This window comes from Grampus griseus (assembly GCF_964374135.1).
Source record: "Grampus griseus genome assembly, chromosome: 1".
NCBI classification, from domain to species: domain Eukaryota; kingdom Metazoa; phylum Chordata; class Mammalia; order Artiodactyla; family Delphinidae; genus Grampus; species Grampus griseus.
In genome coordinates, this window is record NC_139017.1 from 34,990,372 (window position 1) to 35,015,929 (window position 25,558).

Below are 25,558 nucleotides of genomic sequence, written 5' to 3' on the forward strand. Positions count from 1 at the left end.
CTCAATTATATTGACATTTTTTTTTTCCTAGAGAAATTTGCAAGGACAAGATTTGAACCATCTATTACAGACCAGTGTAGAAATAGGAGCTCCATAGATTCTGGAATACTCTAATTTAGTCACAAATTAGACCTAGCAGATTACTGAATCATTACTGGGCTGTGTTCTAATATAACCCCCAGGTACATGATGTAATCTTTGAATCACACCCAAAGCCAAAAGCTGAGTCTCTTCTGTGTCTCTGGGTGACTGTATGTCTGTATATGTGCCTCCCCAACTAACATGTGCTTCCTTATGTCATGAAAGGAGAAAAGACTGGTTCTTTCTCTAACATTGATCATGTGAGGACTCCTGCAGTATCAGAGGAAGGTGGAGATCAATTGGGCAAATATACACATATCCTGGACTTCTTCAGGCTTGTTGACCACTTACAGAAACCCAACTGTTTCTTTTCCAGGTTTTATTTTTAATTCACTGTGTGAATATGGATATTCATATTCTAAAAAAAAAATTAAATGGCAACCAAATAATTTCCCACACTAACTTAAACATTAGAAAAATGATGAAATCTTCAGCTGCACTTATATGGGGTGTTTCTTACAAAAAGTTTTGCATGTTTCACCACTTTCTTCTCTTATTACAGCATCATGGAACTAAATGAGAATGGCCCTTAAGGGTTCTCTACAGGAGCTTCTCCTTTTATAGTTATGGAAAATGACACTCAGAGAGGCAAAGCAACTGTCCAAATTCTCATGGTTGGTTATAACAGAGCTGGGCTCCGGCATGCATGACCCTCATTTATAGACTGGAAAATTGAGGCACAGGAAAATGATTGCCTTGACCAGAGCCAGGCAGTTAATAACAGGATCAGATTTCAATTGCTAGTTTAATTTTCTTTAACAAGATATCCCCTTGGCTTGTTTCTCATTCTTTTAAAGAATTTTCATTTAAATCAATTTTCAGACCTGATGGAATCTTGATGTATTATAAGAACATCCCTTATGCTTCTAGATGGGACATCTCTTCAGACATCTCTATTTGTGTGAGTCAATAGAGTGGCCTTTCCTTTAAAACTGTCAGCGAACAGCAGGTTAGAACCAAGCACAAACTCCAGTCCCTGGGGCCCTGATAAGAGAACAGATTTCAGACTACCAAGTTTCCTCTTCTCTTTGTTCAACTCTGTTTATAGATCATCACACAGCTTGGAATTGACCAAGTGGCTCAGGACAGTTGAGGGACAGCAATAAGCCTTTCTGCTTCACCTGTCAATGTTTTGAATTTATTTATTTATTTATGGCTCTGTTGGGCTTTGTTGCTGTGCGTGGGCTTTCTTTAGTTGTGGCGAGCGGGGGCTACTCTTCGTTGTGGTGCACAGGCTTCTCACTGCGGTGGCTTCTCTTGTTGTGGAGCATGGACTCTAGGCACACGGGCTTCAGTAGTTGTGGCTCATGGGCTCAGTAGTTGTGGCTCGCGGGCTCTAGAGCGCAGGCTCAGTAGCTGTGGTGCACAAGTTTAGTTGCTCCGCGGCATGTGGGATCTTCCCAGACCAGAGCTCGAACCCGTGTCCCCTGCATTGTCAGGCAGATTCTTAACCACTGCGCCACCAGGGAAACCCCTGAATTTATTTAAGCATCGTTGTGTCCAGAGGTATTTTCTCTCTCTGCTGGAGACTATTGGTATATATTTTGAAGTCTTTCAGTTTCACAGCCAGAGCATTGACCGTTAAACTTCATACATATTTACTGCTCTTTCAAATCACTACCCGTTTTGCTCTTGAATAAAGGAAACTCCTAATGTTTAAAGATCATTTCTCATTTCAATAGGCTGGTCTACTTTGTGAGAGCAGTGGATCCAACAGCATCCCAAAGCTGCCGCTCTTGCCTCATCCAGGGCGTTGTACGTGGGACATGGTAGGAGGGGGTCTTCATGTGCTGAGGTCTGAGGGGACAGAACCCAGGCCACAGATGACCTAGCGTGGGAAATGACAGCAGAGCAGCAGCCCATTTGTCCGACTGGGATGCAGGACACGTTGCTCCCACTCCCTGCTGGAGGCTTCATGGTCCAAACTCTTCTTAGAATATTTGTTACTTCTCTTTATGGGTAGATGAAAATGGCTGGGCTCCTAAAGACCATTTAATTCATTCTTCTGTCTTTAAGCAATACAATTTTAATTTATTATTTTCAAATGGATTTTTTTCAGCAATGAATCTTTAAGGAAGGTCTTATAAATGCATTCCATACTTTTTCCAACATTGTAATGTACATGAATTACCACGTTCTTTTGGCAAAACTAAGAACTCTAGTGGTGCGTGGTAAGCACGCACATACCTAAATGTGTGTATCTTTGTGAAGGAATGTAGTGACAGCAAAAAATCTGTGGCTAGTCTCCTTGTACAAAAATGTCTTGCTCATAAAAGCAATGAAAGGTTTAAAGAGGAAGAATCATTAGGTAACTTTTTTTTTAAGAAGCCAACAAAACACAAATTGAAGCAATTGAAAAACCACATTTAATGTATACTCCGAAAAGCATTTCAGTACAAATCAGAATTGCCTTTTAAACTTTTCTTTATTCAGACTCGTCATACATGATTTCTTTCCTTTTGGTCCTCATTGCTTCAGGGGCCACCTCTAGCTGTCCTGGACTCTCTAATGTCCTTTACTTCAGCTGCTTCTTAAAGGGGCATATGACACCTTTTCCTGGGCCATGTAGCAAGTGCTCAAAGAACACTATGCTCTTTGATTAACAGTCAGATGTGCTTTCTGTATTGGGATGCTTTTCTTTACAGATGATCTCATGGAGATATAGAAATTTCTACAGTAGTTTCTGTGGTCAGAAGGGTGTAGGGTTACATGCGGTGATAGAATCCTCACCGCGATCACACCCTGTAGCTGACACCAGCTGTCTTGGAGTCGAGCCCTTAAAGACGCCGGGTGTAAGAGAAGGGAGTCCTGTGTCCCTTGTGTCCTAACCTTCTCTTCCCTCTCACCTTTGCTACTCAGACAAAAATTGGCATCCCCAACCTCTCTGTTAACTGGGGCTTCTTTCCCTCTCCCCACTGTCTGCCTGGGCCCTGGTGGGGTGTTAGGGAAGACATCTCCAGGTGTGGTCTCCTGGTCTAGTCCCCACCAGGCTGAGTCATCCACAGTCCACGTGTGCCATTTCTAAGTCTAAGTTATAATAAAATGTGCTATGAACTCTTGATGAAAATAGGTGACTGCTTTTAAGCCATAGTCATTCAAAAGGAAAATGTGGTGATCTGAGTTTCATTGACTCTTGATGACTTAGAGTTGAAAAGATTTGTCCGTGTTCTAGCCTTCAAAATTGCCCATGCGATTAGAACACTGACCTCTGTTGTTCCTCTCCTTAGAGCACTTCACGTCGCAGGCTAACTTGCAATGCTTGGACATTTACATGTTCAGGGAAACAAACCATCAGGCAGGATAGGGCACCGGTGGTCCTGGCTGTGCTGGCCTAAAAGACAGCTGTGAAAAATGTGAGGCAGAGAAAGGAATTCAGTTAAAAAACTCTTAGCGAGGGACGTGCCATTTCAGTTTTCTTATTCTATTTAGAAAACATATTGTGACAGACCTGAAGAATCTGAAACTGGAAGCAGTCACACATCAAACCATAAAATTCTAGATCACTTTAAATGATGAAGTGTTCAGATTTTGTTTTAAATTATTTACCCAGGGGCTTCCCTGGTGGCGCAGTGGTTGGGAGTCCGCCTGCCGATGCAGGGGACGCGGGTACGTGCCCCGGTCCGGGAGGATCCCACATGCCGCGGAGCAACTGGGCCCGTGAGCCATGGCCGCTGAGCCTGCGTGTCTGGAGCCTGTGCTCTGCAACAAGAGAGACCGCAATAGTGAGAGGCCCGCTCACCGTGATGAAGAGTGGCCCCCTTGGGCTTCCCTGGTGGCGCAGTGGTTGAGAGTCCGCCTGCCGATGCAGGGGACACGGGTTCGTGCCCCGGTCCGGGAAGATCCCACATGCCGTGGAGTGGCTGGGCCCGTGAGCCATGGCCGCTGAGCCTGCGCGTCTGGAGCCTGTGCTCCGCGGCGGGAGAGGCCACAGCAGTGAGAGGCCCGCGTACCACAGAAAAAAAAAAAAAAATTATTTACCCAAGCTGAGAAACATATTAAGCTTTGGAAAGAAAAATCCCATGGAGGAGGTTTTAAATCTTAAAAAGTATGAGCATTTTCATCTTTTTATTATAATTTAAGAAAAATACTCATCTTGTCATCCTGAGTATCTCTGATTTGGAGGTGATTTCAACAATTGCTTTTCTTCTGAAAATGAGCATCTGTCAGGTTTTTTTAGAGTATACTATTCTCACCTTTACTTTTAGTCACCATTTTCTATCTAGTTATTTACATTTGGACTTCCTAATGAAGGGCCTCATTGTAGCTGACTTCCTGGAGGGGAAGTTTGCTATCTTTGAGCAGAAAAGGTTGTCAGTGTACATGAGGCCAGTTCTTTGACTCAGAGGAAGGGAATGAGATCTAAATAATAATAAATTAACATTGAATTTTTAGCATAACTTCTTTGAACAAACCAAAGGTAAGAGAATGGTTGAGGTTGGGTAGCCCCAATCCACATCTCCCCACCATGATGCTTGTCCTCTGCAGCAAGAATTTTAAGAAACAGAGGAAGTCAAGACCTAAAATGAAATATAAGTGAAATGAATGGCAGAGAGATGAGGAGGTCCCAGTGGGGAGTGTTTTGGGAAATTAGGCTGGAAAAGTAGATAGGATTAGGCCGTGAAAGTCTTTGTAGGCAATGTTAAGGAGTTCTGGTCTTTATCCTAAAAGTAAAGGAAAGGCGTCAGAGAGTTTGAAGCAGGGAGGTATTGGTAAAATTTGTATTTGGAAAGGTTTTTCTGACTACTGAGCGGAGGGAGGCAAGAGAAGTTGCGGGGGATCCGCAGGCAAGCGGTGGCTGGGGTTTGGTGTAGAGTGGCCGTAGTGGAGATAGAGTTGGGTGGACTTGAGCTATGTAGACAGTTATGTCAATAAAGTTGGGAGTTGAATAGAATAGAGGCAGACGAGAAAGATGGAGACCCTATAAGGATAGTTCCCAGCTTTCTGACTTGAAGGGCTGACAATCACAAGTTTGGTTTTAAACATGTTTTGTGTAAACAGCTTTTGAGACAATCAGCTGGAAATGTAACGTGGATGGCTGGGCATCAGGGTCTAGAGTTGAGAATGAATTCTGGGCCGGGGAAGTATCTTGGTATGTCAATACCCGTCGTGGTTACTGAAGCCCTTGGCTTGGGTGAGAGAGTTCTTCAGTGAGAGGCATGGAGGTTCAGGACCGAGCCTTGAGGAGCACCAACACTTCGAGTTGGGGCAAGGAGAGGATCCCGCAAAGACTTGGATGGCGCAGGGGGTGAGGGTCATAAGCCAGGGGGAAGTACAGTACAGGACAGCATCGTAGTATCCAAGGGAAGAGTTTCAAAAAGGAAGGAGAGAGAAAAACATTCAATGTCTCAGAAAGGGAATGCGGGGCACAAAATACCAGAAATGGAACACCTTTCCCCTAAATAAGGAAGAGAATTGAGCACTGTTTCTAAGTGGTTTATACGTGGACTCATCCACAGGAGATTACAGGCAACTTATTATCAACTTGCTGCTGTTTCACTAAATCAGTATTAGTGCACTGAGCAGCTGACATGGCGGCAAGAACAGCAAAGCTCAACGTAACGGCAGCCAGCACACGCTGTCAGGTTCAAACATGATGATCAGATTCCTAGCTCCTGAGATAGTCCCACACAGCAGCCAAGTACACTACCTGTCAAGGCTGCCTGATCACGGCAAACTGATCTCATGGTCTCATGCCTGCCTCCTCCCCTCACCCCTCCTCCCGCGCAGCCCTAGGCGTGCTGCCCTTTGAGATGGCAGCTCCGGGCTCACACACAGAGGACAGGCAGTCCTGGCACAGAAACAGTTCATCCGGTGAAAGCAGCAACCTGAAAGTCTCAGACAACTCCTTCTAACAAAAGTATCACATTCCTCTCACAATTCTTTCTGTTCTCATCTCACCGTGTATTTTTTGGGTACAGACATTAGTTATTTTACACCGAATGCCATATATGTAGACAATGAAAACTTTATGTATTGTGTTGAGAAAATTTCATATTGGGTCCCTAGGGTCCTGGGAGATTTCTGTAAGTTCCAGTTCTTGTTTGGCTTTTCTTAGAGTCAGACTGCCTGCTTTCCTTCCTTCTTTCCTTCCTTCCGTCCTCCCTCCCTCCCGTCCTCCCTCCCTCCCTTCTTTCCTCCTTCTGTCCGTTCTTCCATCTATCTTTCTAGCTAACCAATCCTTCCAGCCAGCCATTTATCCACCAGTTACAGTCTCAAGCCCTGTACTAGGTACCATGGGGTACAAAAGTGAGAAATGCTATAGAAGAAGTAAGTCATGTACACAAATAGTGATGACTCAGGCTCTAAAGTGATAAGTGCCAAGAGAGAGATGGGGATGAAGACCTGTGGGCATCCAGAGGGAGGCGCTCTTAAAGGGTTATCAGTAGAGACCGAACACCATCTAATTTACGTTCCTAACATCTCTCTGGCTACCGCGTGGGTTTAGGGAGGGTGTGACCAGGGAGCGCCCAGGCAAAGAAAACAGCAAGCCTAAAGGCCCAAGGAGGGAAAGAGCTTGGTACATCCCGGGATTCGTGGGTGCGAGGGTCTATGTGTTGGAGTGCAGTGAACAAGAGCTAGAAAGAGGACCGAGGTCCAGTTGGAGAGGTCAGCAGGGCCAAACCTTCAGGGTTTTTGAGAGGAGTTTGGATTTGAAATTTTGTCGTTACTGTTAGAACACTAAAAACATTGACGTTCCATCACACGAAGGTGGAAATTAGATCAGCTTGGTGAAAAGCAGAGCTGTGCTTTTCTACATGTAGAACAATAGAAAGAGGACCTGCTTGTACACAATTGACCATATGAATGCCAGATTGTTGAAACGTTCTCGTAATTGCTTGTAATGTTTCCTCTGGGGAATTTAAAATGAGGTCTTGATGAACTGCAGCCACCGAAGCTGATCATACCAAGACCTTGCCCCGAGCACAACCCTAGGAAATATTTTCAGTTTCCTTTCATTCTCCGAAGGATACAGCTTGGAAACAGCCTTTGCCCCTGAGCTTCCTGTCCTGACCCGTTAGAGTGGTGTGTTTGAGCGAGGGTGGGAGTGTTAGGTGAGCCTGAGGCAGTCCACACACGTTGCTGCATTGTTTGTAGAGTTTCCAACTCCTGGATCTTCCTGCCGGTGGGGAGCGTGGGTGGTGGTGGGCAGATCCGCCTGTGTCTGGCTGCCCGGCAGTCTTTTCTAAGAAGCACGTTGAGGGTCAGTGATGGTATGCTATTATAGTTATTATGATAATAAATGCTTAAGTGCCAAAGAAGCAGTATACATTGGAGTCAGACACAATTACCGCCCAAGCTTTACTAGACTGAAAGAAATACATGAAAATCAGTAAAATGATTCGGTTTCTGCAGGGCTTGAGGTGAATTTGATGAATCTCACTCCTTTAGGTGTGGAGATCATCCCCGCTGACAGGGCAAGGATTTAATGAAGTAGAGTGAGGGAGTGGAGAGAGGATAAGACAAAACCTTGAAGAGATGTCCCTAATTTGGAAAGAGTACCATACAAATGAATAGTCAAGTAAGAGTAGTGGGTAGGACCTGGCTCCTATGATACAGAGTTCAGTGAAACAGGGAGAAAGATCCTGCTGCTTTTAATTCCTAGACCCTGTAAGGCTTCAGGTCTATTCAGGGTCTGAGTCTGATTTGTTTCTATATTTTCTGGTACAGTGATAGCTTCATGCCAGGTCCTGGACCCGTGCCTGTCCATGGTGAAGTGAGGAAAACAAGGATAACGTGATGAATATATGACAAAGCCCAGTAAATGTCAAATAAGTATATATTTAATGTCTTCTTTGACGAAATAAAACATTACAACTCCCTTTATTGAAATCTTGCTGGCTCAGGGCTATAGAAATCTTGCCGGCTCAGGGCTTCCCTGGTAGCACAGTGGTTAAGAATCCACCTGCCAATGCAGGGGACACAGGTTTGAGCCCTGGTCTGGGAAAATCCCACATGCCCTGGAGCAACTAAGCCCGTGCGCCACAACTACTGAGCCTGCACTCTAGAGCCCGCGAGTCACAACTGCTGAGGCTTGCTCACCTAGAGCCCGTGCTCCACAGCAAGAGAAGCTGCTGCAATGAGAAGCCCACACACCGCCATGAAGAGTAGCCCCGGCTCGCCGCCACTAGAGAAAGCCCGCGTGCAGCAATGAAGACCCAACACAGCCAAAAATAAAAATAAAATAAAAAAAGAAAGAAATCTCACTGGCTCACGAAGTCCCAGTGTCCAAAATGAATGAAATAAATGTACGTCTCATTGAGAACAGAAGGAAGGAGAAAAAGGAGGAAGAATCAGTTAAGCAAAATCTATCAGTGAGGTCCTTTGGAGAGAAAGGGGATTTATCCAGAGAGGGAAAGGAAAATCTGCAACAAAATGACAGGTCAATAGTTTGATACATTTGTTATAGAAATAATTCATGATAATTTATTTTTTTTTAAATCTATTGAAGTATAATTGATTTACAATGTTGTGTTAATTTCTACGGTACAGCAAAGTGACTCAGTTATATGTGTGTGTGTGTATATATATATATATATATATATATATTTATTTATTTATTTCCATTATGGTTTTTCACAGGCTATTTTTTTTTTACATCTTTATTGGAGTATAATTGCTTTACAGTTGAAAACATCGTGCCTGATAGACAAATAGCCAAAGATCATGAACAGACAGATATCAAAGTAGAGATAAAATAGTAAAGCAGCATATGGCGCTTTTCAACCCTCCCTTCCTACTCACTTTACCCACCTCCAGCTACCTATTTCCTTTCACTGCTTTATGTATTTCCCCTTAACAAATATTGCTATCCACATATTCTCCCTATACTAGTTGACTTGTTTATTTTCTTTTCCTCCAATTCGCATGAAAACTCCATGAAGACTGGAACATCTATTTGTTTTGTCTACCTCTAAATCCCCAGTGCCTAGAACACTGCCTGGCATATAGATGCTCAATCTTTATTTATTGGATGAATGGACCTTGACAAATGATTCCCAGCAGACCCAGGACATGTCCAAGACCTCCATCTTTATACTTCCATCACTTGCTTTTGTGTCAAGGCTCCCTGATGGAAACTAGACAACATATTTATAAAATTTACAGCTGACCCCAAATTTGGAAGAATAGCAAGTAGATTACAAAATAAACATAAAAAAAAATTCTAGACATAAAATTGAACAAGGCTAAACATAAGGGAAGGAAAGTATAATCAAAAGCATTTTTAGCATATCCTCTTGTTTGAAAGTGTATTATAGGTGTGTATTTAGGTCTGTGAATCTAAATAAATCATAATATAAGTTACCAAGAAAGGCTATTTTCTGGATTGGGGTCGTATGGAGAAAAGTGTCCCCTCAATTAACAGGGAAGAGAGTAACTGCTAAATATTGGTATTTGTATTTTTTTTAACTTTTTTTTTTTTTTGGCTGCTGCCTCACAGCATGCAAGAGCCTTAGTTCCCCCACCAGGGATCGAACCCGTGCCCCCTGCAGTGGAAGCATGGAGTCTTAACCACTGGACCGCTAATGAAGTCCCTGGTATTTTTTTTTTTCTTTTTAAAAAATTTTTTAATTTTTTGGCTGCATTGGGTCTTCGTTGCTGCACACGGGCTTTCTCTAGTTGCGGTGAGCGGGGGCTACAGTGCGCGGGCTTCTCATTGGTGGCTTCTCTTGTTGCGGAGCACGGGCTCTAGGCGCACGGGCTTCAGTAGTTGTGGCTCGCGGGCTCTAGAGCGCAGGCTCAGTAGTTGTGGCGCAGGGGATTAGTTGCTCTGCGGCATGTGGGATCTTCCCGGACCAGGGATGAAACCCATGTCCCCTGCCTTGGTAGTTGGATTCTTAACCACTGCGCCACCAGTGAAGTCTGGTATGTGTAGTTTTGTTTTTTTTTTTTTTTTTTTTTTTTTTTTTTGCGGTACGCGGGCCTCTCACTGCTGTGGCCTCTCCCGTTGCGGAGCACAGGCTCCGGACGCGCAGGCTCAGCGGCCATGGCTCACGGGCCCAGCCGCTCCGCAGCATGTGGGATCCTCCCGGACCGGGGCACGAACCCGTGTCCCCTGCATCGGCAGGGGGACTCCCAACCACTGCGCCACCAGGGAAGCCCTGGTATGTGTATTTTTAAAGCATGTCCAGACATATGGGGCCACGTGGAGTCCTGAAGATGGTAGAAACACATCTAGGGGTTTCCTGAAGTTCAAGAGAACGTTCATTCATTTGTTCATTAAAAATACCTCAAATACCTACCATGGACCGGGCACTGTGCCATACAGTAGGGCTTTATATTTCCTTCTCTAAAGCATGAGATGTGTTTTCAGCCTGTTAGAATAGCAGAGTCCAGTGCAAAGATTTGCCCTTGGACACAGCTTTATTTTTTAAACATTTTAAAAATATTTTTTGGCCAACCTTTAAAAATCAGTAGATTTCATACCCAAAGCCAGACTTCTGTCTTTAAAAAACATAAGTGGAAATGCTGATTACAATAGGCATCATTCCCATGGGGCTACCATTGGCTGGGGCTGAAGTGCTGCTTCTTCCTTTAGCCCTTTTGTCAGCGTCCCCACTGCTCCCTGTTGCCTTGCTCCTGGCCTGACAGTGCCCTTTGGCAACCAACGTGTCCTGGTAGTGACTGGGCAGAAATCAGTCACAGAATAAAAAAGGCCAGGCACAAGCTGTTGGAGGCCCACTTTATGAAGCACAGTTGCGAGAATATTCTGGAATTTGAAAAATAAAGAGTTTTTTTTTCCAGCAGTGAGAATGAATAATAATTGCTCTTAGGAAAGTTAGTCTAAATTTGGGAGATGCTTTGAGAGAGGCCATGTTTCACATGCATCAAGGACAGAAAGGATTATTGCATGCCAAAGGAGCAAACTCTCTCTCCTCAGTCTCTGGGTGTGAATGTTTGGAAGATTCGACAGTGAGCCAAGTGCAGTGCAGCTAAGTGTTGAGCTCAGCGCAGCCTGGTAACTTCAGAGTCCCACAGGCAAGGCTGGAGAGAGTTTCTTCCTGGCATTTTCACATACTGCAGATACAGGCGGCCAATACATTCCCTAGGCCTGAGGCCCACAGGTCCCCTCACTCCAGCCTGCATAACCCTGGGCTTAAAGGGAAACCCATTTGAGAAGAGGAGGGTAGCTTAGCAATAGGTTTGTAGCTGAGTTCCAGAGTGGAGATGCTGGCTGAAGGCCTCCCTTACTGGAACTATACTGCATCTCCATTGAAGGCTGTGAATTTAAAAGAGGAACATCAATTCTTGCATAGTAGAGCTTTCAAGGAGAAAGGACAGAAGGAGAGGGAAACGGTTAAAAAAAAGATTATAACAAGGTTATCTATGTTTAAAATAGTGCTCTAAAAATATATCATTTCCTTATGAAATTAACTACTACCAGCAAAAATTTGTTCTGAATAAAAAAGACGCAATAGGGCTTCCCTAGTGGCGCAGTGGTTGAGAGTCCGCCTGACGGTGCAGGGGACACGGGTTCGTGCCCCGATCTGTGAGGAAAAAAAAACAAAGACACAATGAAAAGTTCGTAATTATTTTGAGATTGCTCCCAAAAGTCATCGGGGTAGCGAGGGCATTGGCTCAGTGTGTGATCCTGCTGGGTGACCTCACAGGTATCTCTGGCTGGTGAATTTAGCTCCTAATTGTGCCTAATGAGGTACCTGGTAGCAATTTCACAGCACGTGACAGCTGTGTGGCACATCTGTTAGAAATCCAAAAAAACAAATTGGTTACACAAACATTCTTTGGGAAAGATTTCAGCTTAGAACCGGTTCTGTAAAAAAGCCCTGGGAGTTTGAATTGAATGAAAACTTCATATGCTTTGAGTTTAATGAAAATGTTAGGCTCACCCATGGAATTATAATATCTGGTCCTGTTGTAAGCTGAGCTGTTCAAACCACACTTGAACTGTAATAAATTTTGGTCATTTAAAGAAAGATAGTGAAAATTAGAGTTTGTTCCTAGGAGGGGCATCAAGAAGAAATCATGACCTGGGAAATGGTTGAAAGTCTTGGAGGTGACAGGTCTCCAGTTTAACCTGAAGAAGAAAAGACTAAAGAGGGAGATGCTCTAACTATCTTCTTCTTTTATATATATATATATATTTTTTAACATCTTTATTGGGGTATAATTGCTTTACAATGGTGTGTTAGTTTCTGCTTTATAGCAAAGTGAATCAGTTATACATACACATATGTTCCCATATCTCTTCCCTCTTGCGTCTCCCTCCCTCCCACCCTCCCTATCCCACCCCTCCAGGCGGTCACAAAGCACCGAGCCGATCTCCCTGTGCCATGCAGCTGCTTCCCACTAGCTATCTACCTTACGTTTGTTAGTCTAACTATCTTCTGATACTCAAGGACTTGGCTGATGCAGTACCTTGTAAAACAGTGCCTGAAAGAAACATCTGATGAGTACATAAATAAATGGAGAAGAGAGTAGGTATGCCAGTGTGTGTGCCTGTGTGTGTGTGTGTGCGCACACACACGCGCATGTGTGTGTGTTGTTTTCCAGGGAAGAACAGAACACATGGTGAAAATTACAGGAAGGGAGGCAGATTTAAATTGCATAAAAATAATTTGTAATAACCAGTGCTGTTTAAGAAGGGATGGGACATCTTACTAGATTAGGAAGAATTCTAGAAGGGTCTGAGTAACTCTCTATGAGGGAGTTATAGAAAAAATACCTACATGCAGTGGCAAGCCAGCTCTTGGAGGCATAGGGATAACATAGAAAGGTGAGGGCATTGCAATTGGACAGACCTGGGAGCAATTACATCCTTGCCACTTAGCTGTGTAACCTTAGGTGAGACACCTATCCCCTCTAAGCATTCATTTCTTCATCTGTTGACTGGGGATAATTAAACCCATGTTAAAGTGTTACTGTGAGAATGAACTGAGCTGCTGGATGTAAAGTCCTGGCTATAGAGTGGGCTCTGGATAGATGTTCTTGACTTTGCCTAGATTAGGTGGCATCCAAAGGCGTAAGAGAGTGTTTTAGGAGCTCTTGCAAGGAAGACACTTAAGGAAGTTCATCAGATATACTTAGTCACCTTTGCCACCTTTGTGCCTTCAGAGCTGACCCAGCCTGCACAGGGCAGCTGCTCCATACATGTTGGTACATTTGCTGGCTTTTTAAAGTCAGTACTCTGGGTAAGTCATGGCCCTGGGCACTGCCAGAGACAGGCTATCACTGGGGCTGCGTGGCCAATGGAGACAGTGTGTCTGGGGGAAAGAAAGTGGGTTTTGGCATCAGACAGAGGTTCAAATCCCAACTCTCCACTGGCTCAAGTTACTTAACCTTTCCAAGCTGCATTTTTCTCATCTAAGGCAATGCCTATCTCATGTGAGTTAGGGGTGAGATAGCACAGACGAAGGACTTGATGTTCTTTTCTCAGTGGGGTCCTTTCAACAATCCAGGGAGGCACATAATGGAGACTGCATTTCTGAACGAAGAAATAAGATTCAGAGAGTTGAAGTGATTTGCCTAAGGAATTAGTAGAACTGGTATTTGATACCATTCTTTTAACCTCAAGGCTCATCACCTTTTCCAAACCATGGCTGACACATTTTTTGAGCATCTGCTGTGTGCCAGGTACAATACTAAGGATTTCCCCTGTTACCTCATTGGTGGTTTCAGTCCCACATGGAGATGTTAGTCACTCCATGAATCTCTTTGGAACGTGCACAGGGTAAACTTTCCTAGACACTTGGGGAAAGTCATTCTTAATGGGACTATGGTTCTTTTTGACACCTGGCTTTGGGAGAGACACTTATGGCAGTGAGAGGGGAGGAAATACCTGTCCAGACAGTCATATTAGCGCCTCAAGAAAAGAGAACCCTCCTACACTGTTGGTGGGAGGGTAAATTGGTGCAGCCACTATGGAAAACAGTATGGAGGTTCCTCATAAAACTAAAAATAGAATTGCCATATGAGTCAGCAATCCCACTCCTGGGAGTATATCTGGACAAAACTATAATTTGAAAAGATACATGCACCCCTATGTTCATAGCAACACTATTTACAATAGCCAAGATGTGGAAGCAACCTAAATGTCCATGGACAGATGAATGGATAAAGAAGATGCAGTACATATACACAATGGAATATTACTCCACCATGAAAAAGAATGAAATAATGTCATTTGCAGCAACATGGATGGACCTAGAGATTATCATACTAAGTGAAGTAAGTCAGACAGAGAAAGACAAATACCATATGATATCATTTATATGTGGAATCTAAAATATGACACAAATGAACATATCTACAAAACAGAAAACTACTCACAGACATAGAGAACAGACTGTGGTTGCCAAGGTGGGTGGGGAGGGATAGACTGAGTTTGGGATTAGCAGATGCAAACTATTATGTATAGAATGGATAAATAACAAGGTCCTACTGTAGAACACAGGGAACTATATTCAATATCCTGTAATAAACCAACCATAATGGAAAAGAATATGAAAAAGAATACATATATATGTATGTATAACTGAATCACTTTGCTGAACACCAGAAAAATAACAGAGCATTGTAAATCAACTATACTTCAATAAAATAAATTTTAAAAAAATATTTGCTCCTCAGTCTTGATCATCCCTGGAGGGACGGATGCTAAGGGTCCTGAACAGATGACACCACCGGCTCTTCCACCGTCGTGCCGGAGCGCACAAGTTGGCAGTTCTCAGGTCTTCTCCAGCTCATAGACTTATACTATGGGGTTGCACAGATTTTAAAAATGAATTCCTTGCAAATATTTAAATCAGGACTTTTCACGTAGAAACACATAATAAAGATTTGGGGTTTCTCTGGAGGAGTCGGTAACACCGTCTGGCAACACTGACCTCATGTTCTCTCGTGTTCTCCCAGGCAACACCTGACCAGCACTGCTTCCTTAGGTAAAGCGAGAACTCTCTCCATCATCAGGTGGCGCATTTGACCCCCTTACCTTCTGCCGTTGAGCAGTTTGAATTCATATGTAGTACCCTGGGCATCATTTGTATTCATAATAGTAAAACGCCCGGGAGGATTGCCCCCGACTTGTTTCCTGCTGACGATGTCTTTTTTTGCCCTGACCCTAGTCTGTGATTGCAGTGGGAAGTCCAGGCAATGCGTGTTTGATGAGGAACTTCACAGACTGACAGGGAATGGATTCCGCTGCCTGCACTGCAGTGACAACACGGGTGGCGTTCACTGCCAGAGGTGCAAGGAAGGATTTTACCGCCAGAGAGACAGAGACCGCTGTTTACCCTGCAATTGTAACTCCAAAGGTAGCTGGATAAAGGGGGAAAGAAAGAGGGAAGGGGGAGGGGAGAGAATGGGGAGGGAGGGAGGGGGAAGGGAGAGAATGGGGAGGGAGGGAGGGGGAGGGGAGAGAATGGGGAGGGAGGGAGGCAGGGAGAGAGACAGAGCAGGCCAAGAAGGAGATGTTCAATTTCTAGAACAATTGGGAAGATACTGTTCTTTTTAGCAAGTTCAATCTGAAAGGAAATATGTTTTTCTTAAGTCTGGGTTATAGGAACCAGCTGTGGTCTTTAGGGTACATTAGTTTGAATTCTAGTCCCAAGAGAGACACGCGATTACTTTCCTGGCAGATAACAGTCTGTGACCTGGGAACAAAGAAGCTTGCACTCTTCCAGTGATAGTTCTTCATATCCATAACTGTCCCTTTGACCGACCTCTCAAAAAATAAGAGATTAGAAAGATTTGTTTCTGGTGGTGTGCTGGGTGCTAGCAATATGGAGTGATACTAATAGAAGAGACAGACAAATAAATATGCAGATTAGAGTCATTCACAGGGTTGCGGACAAGAGAAAACAGAACAACGAATAGGAAGCACCTAACAGGGTGGCTGGTTCATAGGCGAGCCTGTTTTTGTTGTTGTTGTTTGTTCCTTTTTAAATGTATCACCCACTGCTGTATTCTCAGAACTATAGGTAGTTTTTGTGTACGCAGACGCACACATCCTGCTATATTCATCGTGGGCAGACAGTAAAGACAAGTTAGTAAATGTAAACAGGGAAAGAGAGGTAAATAAGTTGGGACTTTTTAAGACTACCTTATCTGTCTTTTATCTTCCTTGGTAGTATCTGTTTCTCCTCTTTGCCAGAAAGTGTTTAATAGCATAATATGATCAATATTAGTCTACCAAAAAGGTGTAGCCTTAGTGCAGGGCTGTGACTTAGTGTAGTTCTGTGGAGCCGTTTCTTAGCAGCAGCTGAAAGAGTAAAAATGGGCAGATTTTGGCCTAGCCATGACTTGCTGGTAGAGTGTGTCAGGGAGCCTTATAGAAAACTGGGGTGACCCTGTGTTGATACAGACCCATATACCAGCAATCATTCCCAGATTCTTCAGACTTGCTGCTATTATGTGGTTTAAGTCAGCTTTGCGGCTTTGACTCAGCATCCAGCATCCTTCGGGTTTAGCAGTTCTCCCTCTGAATCAAAGAACGTCGTAAAGAAAAATGATTCTACTTTAATGGGCATTTAACCTCTCTGAAGACCCTGTATCCCCTTAGGTTATGCAGCTTTGTTGTGAGTCACTAGAGTTGGGTCATCCCAGCAAAATAATCAGCGAGAATGTGATGAGAAGTATAATTGGCTCAGCTGGAAAGCCTGGCCTGAAGACAAGGTTATTCGTCTCAGAATAGACAAGGAGCGTGAAGCCTAGCAAAGAGAGATGGTAATGAATCTTTACCACACCATCATTTCTTTTACACTGTGTAGTCCATTGCCCACCCAGCAACAGTGAGCCTGGCTCTTTCTTTTCTTTGGGGGAATAGATATCTCAGACTCAGGGTGAACAGCCTAGTAGGAAACAGTGGAGCCCAGCGATGATTTATATCTTGTATGATAGCTACCATGCATTACACATTTACTCTATGCCAGGCACTTTTCTAAATGCTTTCATCCAGTAATTAATTGAATCTTCACAAATAACCCTATGAAGAGGGTGCTATTATGATTTTCATTTTACAAATGAGGTATCAGCGGCTTAGAGAGGGAAGTTATGAAACTTGAGGGCTGAGTGGCGTGTTGGTGGCAGGGACTGTACCCACCATGCGCCATCTCTGGCTACATGTTAGCTGCACAGGTCACTAAATCAGTGGCACAAATTGAATTTCTTATGTGATTTCTCAGTTGCCCAACCTGCCAGGAGGTATTTTTCAATTTCAAATAATAACTTCCCAGGGGAATTTGTTGTATATTCAATTTCAAATGCAGAATTCATCTTACCAAAAGCTACCATTCCATGCACGGCAAATGAAGCCAACAGCATTCATAATCCCCAAAGTGGTCACAGATTTTGGACGTCACATCAATTTCTCCTAAATATAGCAACTAGGCTTATTTTTTTTAATTTATTTTATTTTATTATTTATTTATTTATTTTTTTGCGGTACTCGGGCCTCTCACTGCTGTGGCCTCTCCCGTTGCGGAGCACAGGCTCCGGACGCGCAGGCTCAGCGGCCATGGCTCACGGGCCCAGCCGCTCCGCGGCATGTGGGATCTTCCCAGACCGGGGCATGAACCCGTGTCCCCTGCATCGGCAGGCAGACTCTCAACCACTGCGCCACCAGGGAAGCCCTAGGCTTATTTTTAAGTGATGATTCTGTGGGCTCAGCAACAGGGCTGAATTATCCTCAATTCTTATAACCCTGATAACGTTTTGTGGATACTTTGAAATTCACTGTGTGTGTGTGTGTATGTTTTCCTCCCCGATACCTATGAGATCTATGTAGACATCAATGATATTAGGCTTGTTCTCTTAATTTTATATTTTTTACATATATATGACCCAGGCAGTGGATTACTCAAGACTAAAACATTTGAGCTATTATTTAAGACATGTCTTAGATAATAATTTAATTATTAAATATAATGATTAAATAATAATAATAATAGTGCTATTTAAAAATGCAAGTGTATATATTTTTAAAGGGTTCTCAAAAGGAAGCAAGCTCTCTTGGTTTAAATTTTAAATATTAGTCATTTTAGAATACCTTCGTGAGTCCTCAGATGCATGTAGACTGTATTGCATAAGTCCTGAAAGTGCTTATTGAAACAGTAAGCTGTTCTTCATCTGTCCTTTAAACCCAATTGTTCACAGTCCCTAAGAGTAGCTCATGATGTAGGAATTGGGACAGGTATTTTTATTTTAATGAGATACTCTGAAAACCCAATGCTATTATTTTGGAAGTTTGGGAACATGAAATAAGTCAATCCTATTCACAGTAAGGACCTGTGTACGTTTCCACATCAACTTTGCAAGGCTTGAAGGAGGCCTAGAAGATACGAGTATAAACTACTTTTTTGAGCACCTACTATGTGTGAGATGTTGAATTAGGCCCTTCATATATTTTATTTATTTATTTTAACATCTTTATTAGAGTATAATTGCTTTACAATGGTGTGTCAGTTTCTGTTTTATAACAAAGTGAATCAGTTATACATATACATATGTCCCCATATCTCTTCCCTCTTGCGTCTCCCTCCCTCCCACCCTCCCTATCCCACCCCTCTAGGTGGTCACAAAGCACCGAGCTGATCTCCCTGTGCTATGCGGCTGCTTCCCACTAGCTCTCTATTTTACGTTTGGTGGTGAATATATGTCCATGCCTCTCTCTCGCTTTGTCACAGCTTCCAATTCCCCCTCCTCATATCCTCAAGTCCATTCTCTAGTAGGTCTGCATCTTTATCCCCGTCTTGCCCCTAGGTTCTTCTGACTGTTTTCTTTTCTTTTCTTTCTTTTTTTTTTTAGATTCCATATATATGTGTTAGCATACGGTATTTGTCTTTCTCTTTCTGACTTACTTCACTCTGTATGACAGTCTCTAGGTCCAAGGCCCTTCATATATTTTAGTTCAAAGTTTTGCAACAGCTCTACAAGGTATGGTTGTCCCCACTTAAAGAAGGAATGTGTGTCCCTTTGCCCAAGGACACACAGCTAATCAGTGGCAGAGCTGGTATTTGAGGTGAGAACTGTTGGACCCCAAAGCCTGGGCTCTTTTCATGTCCACCAGCTTCTAGAACTGTATTCTCTACATAATGTCCTATGGAATATTATGTTTCCCAAGATAATAATAGGCGTTGCCTGTAAGAATGTCAAATAATGTTTGGAAACACTGGCATTAGAAAGTTAAACAAGATTCATGCCTACTGAATGTGCTGTTATGTTGTGAATCTCTGAAAGATTTAGGACATACCATTTCCCAAACTCTTTTGAACACAGAATGCCTATTTCCATGCGATGACTGTTCCATCAGAAGACTGTTTTGTACAGTACTGTTTAGGGCTATTTGGGAAAAACCCCAAAATAAAGTACAGTCTTCTCCACCTTATAAGAATAATTTGTTGGGACTTCCCTGGCGGCACAGTGGTTAAGAATCCGCCTGCCAATGCAGGGTATATAGGTTCGATCCCTGGTCCAGGAAGATCCCACATGCTGTGGGGCAACTAAGCCCGTGCGCCACAGCTACTGAGTCTGTGTGCTGCGACTTCTGAAGCCCCTGCACCTAGCCTGTGCTCTGCAGCAAGAGAAGCCACTGCAATGAGAAGCACTCACGCTACAATGAAGTGTAGCCCCTTCTCGCCACAACCAGAGAAAGCCTGAGCTCAGCAACGAAGACCCAGCGCAGCCAAAAATAAATTAAAAAAATAAAATAGAGTAATTTGTTTCTGAAAAACTACTGTAGGGAGAGTTTTCTTAAATTGAAAGCATAGTTTCCATTAATTTGAATGGAGAAAAACAATGTGTTTCTGGGTCCCAGATTAATACCCATTTATGTTAAAAATAATTAAATTGTATTAAAGACGGAACATTTAGTGTTACTCATCAGAGCATAAATTCAAACAAGAATTTACCTTCTGGGGCTTCCCTGGTGGCGCAGTGGTTGAGAGTCCGCCTGCCGATGCAGGGGACACAGGTTCGTGCCCCGGTCTGGGAAGATCCCACATGCCGCGGAGCGGCTGGGCCCGTGAGCCATGGCCGCTGGGCCTGCGCGTCCGGAGCCTGTGCTCTGTAATGGGAAAGGCCACAACAGTGGGATACCCGCGTACTGTTAAAAAAAAAAAAAAAAAAAGAATTTACCTTCTTAGCCCTGTCTGCTGTTTGTCTCTAAGTGCCAACCCCAGTGGTCTTTCCTCACTCTCATCTTGTTAAATGCTCTCTTGCCTTAGATCCTGAAAACCATCCCCTCTTCCTTCTCCCTTAACTCTTCCCAGAATTCTCCTCCGTGAGACTTCTCCCTGCTCCCATCACTTTTTCCTTAATCAGTGAGGTTCCATTTCTGTCCAAGTCACCTTCACCTCCTCTGTCTATCTGCTCCCGGAGTGACCTTACACTTGTTATGGCTTCCTGTTCTGCCTGTGGGCTGAAGGCTCCTAAGTCTTCATCTGTAGCCTCTTTCTTGAGCTCCAGATGAACAGTTTCACCAAAGTTCATTGTGTCCCAAACTAAACTGGTTATCTTCTCTTGATGATTCAGCGTGAGGCTCTGTTCCTCCTCTGGCCTTCTCTGGTTTGTCAGGAGCCTCATATCTAGCGGTGGTCTCTGGGGACCTGCTGTCGTCTATGTTGATCCACTTCTCATCCAGATTCCTCTCATCTGGGCCATCGTGTCAGGGGAGGATTTCTGCCCTGAGAGCCTGCTGCTCTCCTGTCCCCAAGCCATCCTGCAGTCGCTCTAGAGTTGACCTTCTAAACTGCACATCTGATCTCGTCGCCACCTGCCTGATCCTCCGAGAGCTCCCTATTATCCACAAATGGATTTGTTATCCTTCCATCAGTTCTTAATTCACCAGTAGACACGGTGAGCTAACATAAAGTGCCCAATTCAGTGTCTCACACGTAGCAGGTGCTCAAAAAATGTAGTTTATGTTATTATCACTGAGGGCCCTTTCAAGTGTTGCAAAGTTGACATGGAGACTTTCACAGACTCTGTGAATGTGACTAATTTATTTCATGTTTCACCTGCGGCTATAGATACAGAGCCAATACTTTTATTGATTTGAATTTTATCCACAAGTGAATTGAAAGGTCACAGACTGGTAAGAAATTAGAAAAAAAAGGAGCTAATGGTTAGAGTTCTGTTGACTTTATAGATTATGAATAGCCTAATTATCACAGTTAGTTGGAATATAGGGATTACTTTATAATTTTGCCAACTGCTGGGAAGTTATCAAGTAGGTAAGCCACCTTCCACCTCATCTTTTGGCTTTTTCCTAACTCATTTCACAATAGCCACATCCTCTTTCTTAAGGGTTAATTAATCCAACAGATTTCTGAACCTCTTCTTTGTGTTGGGTGCGGGGGATACGGCAGAGAACATAAGCTGAGGTAGTCATCGGTAAGCAGGGCTAAGGACTGGGGGAGCAGTGGGATGGATATTTTAGATATGAGAGTCAGAGAAGGTTTCTCTAGGGAAGTAATATTTAATCAAGATGTAAGTGCTGAGAATGGGCCAAGGAGGGGAGGTTCTGGGGAAGGAGCATTCCAGGCTGAGGGAGAAGCAGATGCAAACGCCCAGAGGAGAGAAGCAGTTGACACATTCCAGGAACAGGGAGGGGAGCTGGGGAGCTGGACCTCAGTGAAGGAGAGCGGGAGATGAAGCAAGAGAGGTCGAGTTTGTAGGCCGTGGTACAGGGTTTGCACTTTATTCCGCTCAGAGTGGGGACCCACTGGAAGACTTATTGAACAGACGAGTCATATGATCTGAATTCCATTTGAAAAGGAACACTCTGGCTTCTGTAGAGAGAATGGAGCATAAGGAGGCAAGGATGGAGGTGGGAAGAAGAGTGTGAGGCAGGGTTCAGGTGAGAGAAGATGGAGGCTGGAACTGGGGTGTGGAAGGGGGTGCGGTGAGGGGTGGCTGGATTCCAGAGTGGCACATTTTGTTATCCTGAGCACCTCTTGCCTTTCGTCACTATGCAGTCTGCGAGGTCCCATTTTACAGAGCATGTCTATAAAAAACGAATCATAGGACAAGTACTCTAGTGCCCCAAACCAGGTAAAACGCACAGGGTCTTCACTCCTTACAAGGGGTGATGCTCCACTCCAGGTAGGTAGAGATGTTTCTGGTTAAGAGGCTTTTTTGTACTCTTAAAATCATACCATGCAAGCACTGCCCCTTAAAAGATGGCGTTTGCCTGCCAGAGATAAGGAAGAACGTGGCTCACTTTTTCATCCTGTCTTTGTGGAGGCCGAAGTGCTCATTCACCAATGTTCCTTCTTGAGATCTCAAGGATCTGACAAACTATTTCATGTTGAAACCAGAGTAGATATATAAATAATAATGCTTTCAGGAGTCATCTCTGTGCCTTTCCCTGAAGAAGCTATCCTTGGCTGTCAGGACGTTCCCTCGTGGGTGGATGCATACCCGGATAATGTGAAAGAATTACTAGAAGCAGCAGGTGGTGGTTATTACTTAGTATTTATTGAGCTCCCATAGGGTGATGTTTTCTTCCTAATGTTGCATAAATTCAATATTTCCTTTTCTTCTTTCCTTTTCCCTACCTTGTGGTCACAGGTTCTCTTAGCGCTCGATGTGACAATGCTGGACGATGCAGCTGTAAGCCAGGTGTGACAGGAGACAGGTGTGACCGCTGTCTGCCAGGCTTCCACACCCTCACTGAGGCTGGGTGCACCCAAGACCAGAGGCTCCTGTAAGTGCCTGTCCCATCACTGTGGCTTCCGCAATTGTATCAACATTAGGGACCGCTTAACATTTACTGAGTAACTGAGTTACTGAAACACCGTTTCGAGGACCTCACGTGGGCCATCTCACTGACTCCTCACAGTAATCCTAAAACATTGGGATTAGCCTTATGCTTATGTTAAAGATAAGAAACTGAAATCGTGAGAGGATAAGTAAGATGCCCTGTGTTGCTGGTGAGGGTGGACTTAAAATTCAGGCTCAGAGTTCTGTCTCTGGAACCTAGGGTCTTCACCCTGACAAATGCCCCTCCTTTACATGAACTAGGATGGAAGTAAAGAGTCCTTCAAATTTTAACCTGGAACTCGTTTCAAATCAATAGACTCAGAGTAGAAGATCTTTCTGCATAATTTTAATCCCCTTTAGCGTGAAGCATTCTCCATCCCTCCTCAACTTCCTTTTTGGAAGAAGGTGGAGCATACATTAGAAATCCCATGACCAACCCACAGAGATGCAGAGCCTGGCAGGGCGTTGGGCTGGCTTAGAGGAGGGGGAGCTTGGCAGGGAAGCCATTGGCTAGAAGGCCACCCACAGAGGCATCGCCTCCCCATCGCCCATGTTTCCAACCCTTTGCCCGTATGAGACCCACCCACCAGGCATGCCGGCACCATCCCCATTACCACTGGCCCAAGTTCTCTCACCATCTGGGCCTTTATGTAGATTGTTCTCTCCCAGACTTCCCTGACCCCTCCCTGGGCCCTGTCTCTCTTCTGTAAACCCTTGTAAAATATGAAATATGAAATATATCACAGCTCTGCTCCAAATTTCCATTAGCTCCTTTCCCACCTAGAATGAGATCCAAACTTCCTATCTAGGCAGGTAGGGCCCTGCAAGACCTTCCTGCCCCTTCCACCTTCAGCCTTAGGCTACTGCTCCATTTCTCCCCCCCTCCCAGCCTTCCTTTGCTTCTTCAAAGGAGCCAAGCTATGTGACGTCAGCCTTGGCCTAGAGCACTCTTCCCTCCCTCAGAGCCATGCAGAGCTTCACCGGCTCCATCCCCACCTTGTCTATCTCCTCACAGAGACCTTCCAGACCAGTCTCCACCCCTCCGTGTTCTGACTCTTGTTTTACTCCTAGAGAACAGGGCTATTTCCTATTTCTTACTATCCCTGGTGCTTAGCAACCAGCAGAAGCTGAACACATGTTTCTCAGAGGATCCTGATAATGGTACAGAGGGACCAAGATGGGGAGGAGACTGTGGGAAGAAGAAGATTGGGAAAGAAATCTTCAGGAAGCTGGTTGGGACTTGGCATCTGACTGGATGAGGAATGTGAAGGACAAGGAGTCAGATGCAGGCTTGGCAGGATTTGCTGGGGTCACGGGGCAGTCAGAGGGGGAGCAGGTTGGTAGGGAAAAGACAACAGACTTGGTTTTAGACGCATGAGATAAACACATGTGCTTATGTGCCGAGCGCAGTGACAGAGACCGGTGCTTTGATGAGTCAGCCATTAGTCAAAGCTCTAGTCTGCACAAGTCAGGGAGATTATGCTAAAATTAAATGAGGAAAATACTGATTTTTTTTCATCGAGAAAGTCTTGCGACCAAAAAAAAAAAAAGTCAACGAAACTAGTAGCAATTTAACTCCTAGGTATACATTCAAGAGATATGAAAACATACGTATCTGCACAGAAACTTGTACACAGATGTTCACATTAGCATTATTCGTAATAGCTAAAAAGTGGAAACAACCCAAATGTCCATTCCAATGAATGGATGAACAAACTGTAGCATGTTCACGAGACAGGATTTTATTCAGCCATAAAAAGAGGGAACTACTGATACATGGTACAACATGGATGAATCTTGGAAACATATTAAGTGAAAGAAGCCAAACACAAAAGGCCACAGGTTGTACCATTCCATAGATGGGAAATGTTCAGAATAGGCAAATCTACAGAGACAAAAGTTGGTCAGTGGTTGTTTAGGGCTGGAGGGAGGGAATGGGGGTGATTCCTAAAGGACACGGGGTATCTTTCTGGAGTAATAAAAGTGTTCTCAACTTGGTTGTGGTGCTGGTTGCACAACTCTGAGGGTCAACTAAAACCCATTGAATTGTATACTTTAAATGGGTGAATTACATGGTATGAATTATATGTCAATAGAAGTGTCACCAGAAGAAAGAACTAAATGAACCAAAAGCAAGTAGATGGAATCAATCACGATGAAAGCAGACACCATTGAATTAAACAATAGGTAAACAAATGATAACTTTTTTTTTTAATGTCAACTGACCCAAACAGTCAACCAAACTAAACTAAACAGTTTTGTGATGAATGTGGTTTACATTCTGCTGCAAACCCCTCCTCTTTTTTTTTTTTTTTTTTTTTTTTTTTTGCGGTACGCGGGCCTCTCACTGTTGTGGCCTCTCCCGTTGCGGAGCACAGGCTCCGGACGCGCAGGCTCAGCAGCCATGGCTCACGGGCCCAGCCGCTCCGCGGCACGTGGGATCTTCCCGGACCAGGGCACGAACCCGCATCCCCTGCATCGGCAGGCGGACTCTCAACCACTGCGCCACCAGGGAAGCCCCCCTCCTCTTTATAGGATTGGGTAGCAAACAGTTCCTAGACTGGCTGCCGGCCACAGACCACACTTTGAGTAGCACGAGCATGGACAAACGAATTCTTAAAGAGTCTGAGAGAGATTAGCATGGACAAGAATAGCTAAGAGAAGCTTCACTGAAGATGAAAGATTGACTCAAGCTGGTGAC

General features: G+C 44.1%; 1 protein-coding gene across 1 annotated transcript in view; it reads left to right on the forward strand.

The window, feature by feature from the left end:
- LAMC2 (laminin subunit gamma 2) overlaps positions 1-25,558 on the forward strand; it is a gene marked incomplete at its 5' end in the record, with an annotated part of 62,110 nt that overhangs the window by 5,729 nt on the left and 30,823 nt on the right. The window contains 2 exons of the mRNA XM_082663508.1: positions 15,222-15,410; positions 22,666-22,801. Coding sequence (XP_082519634.1) covers positions 15,222-15,410; positions 22,666-22,801 — 325 coding nt within the window. The remainder of the gene's footprint in view (positions 1-15,221; positions 15,411-22,665; positions 22,802-25,558) is intronic.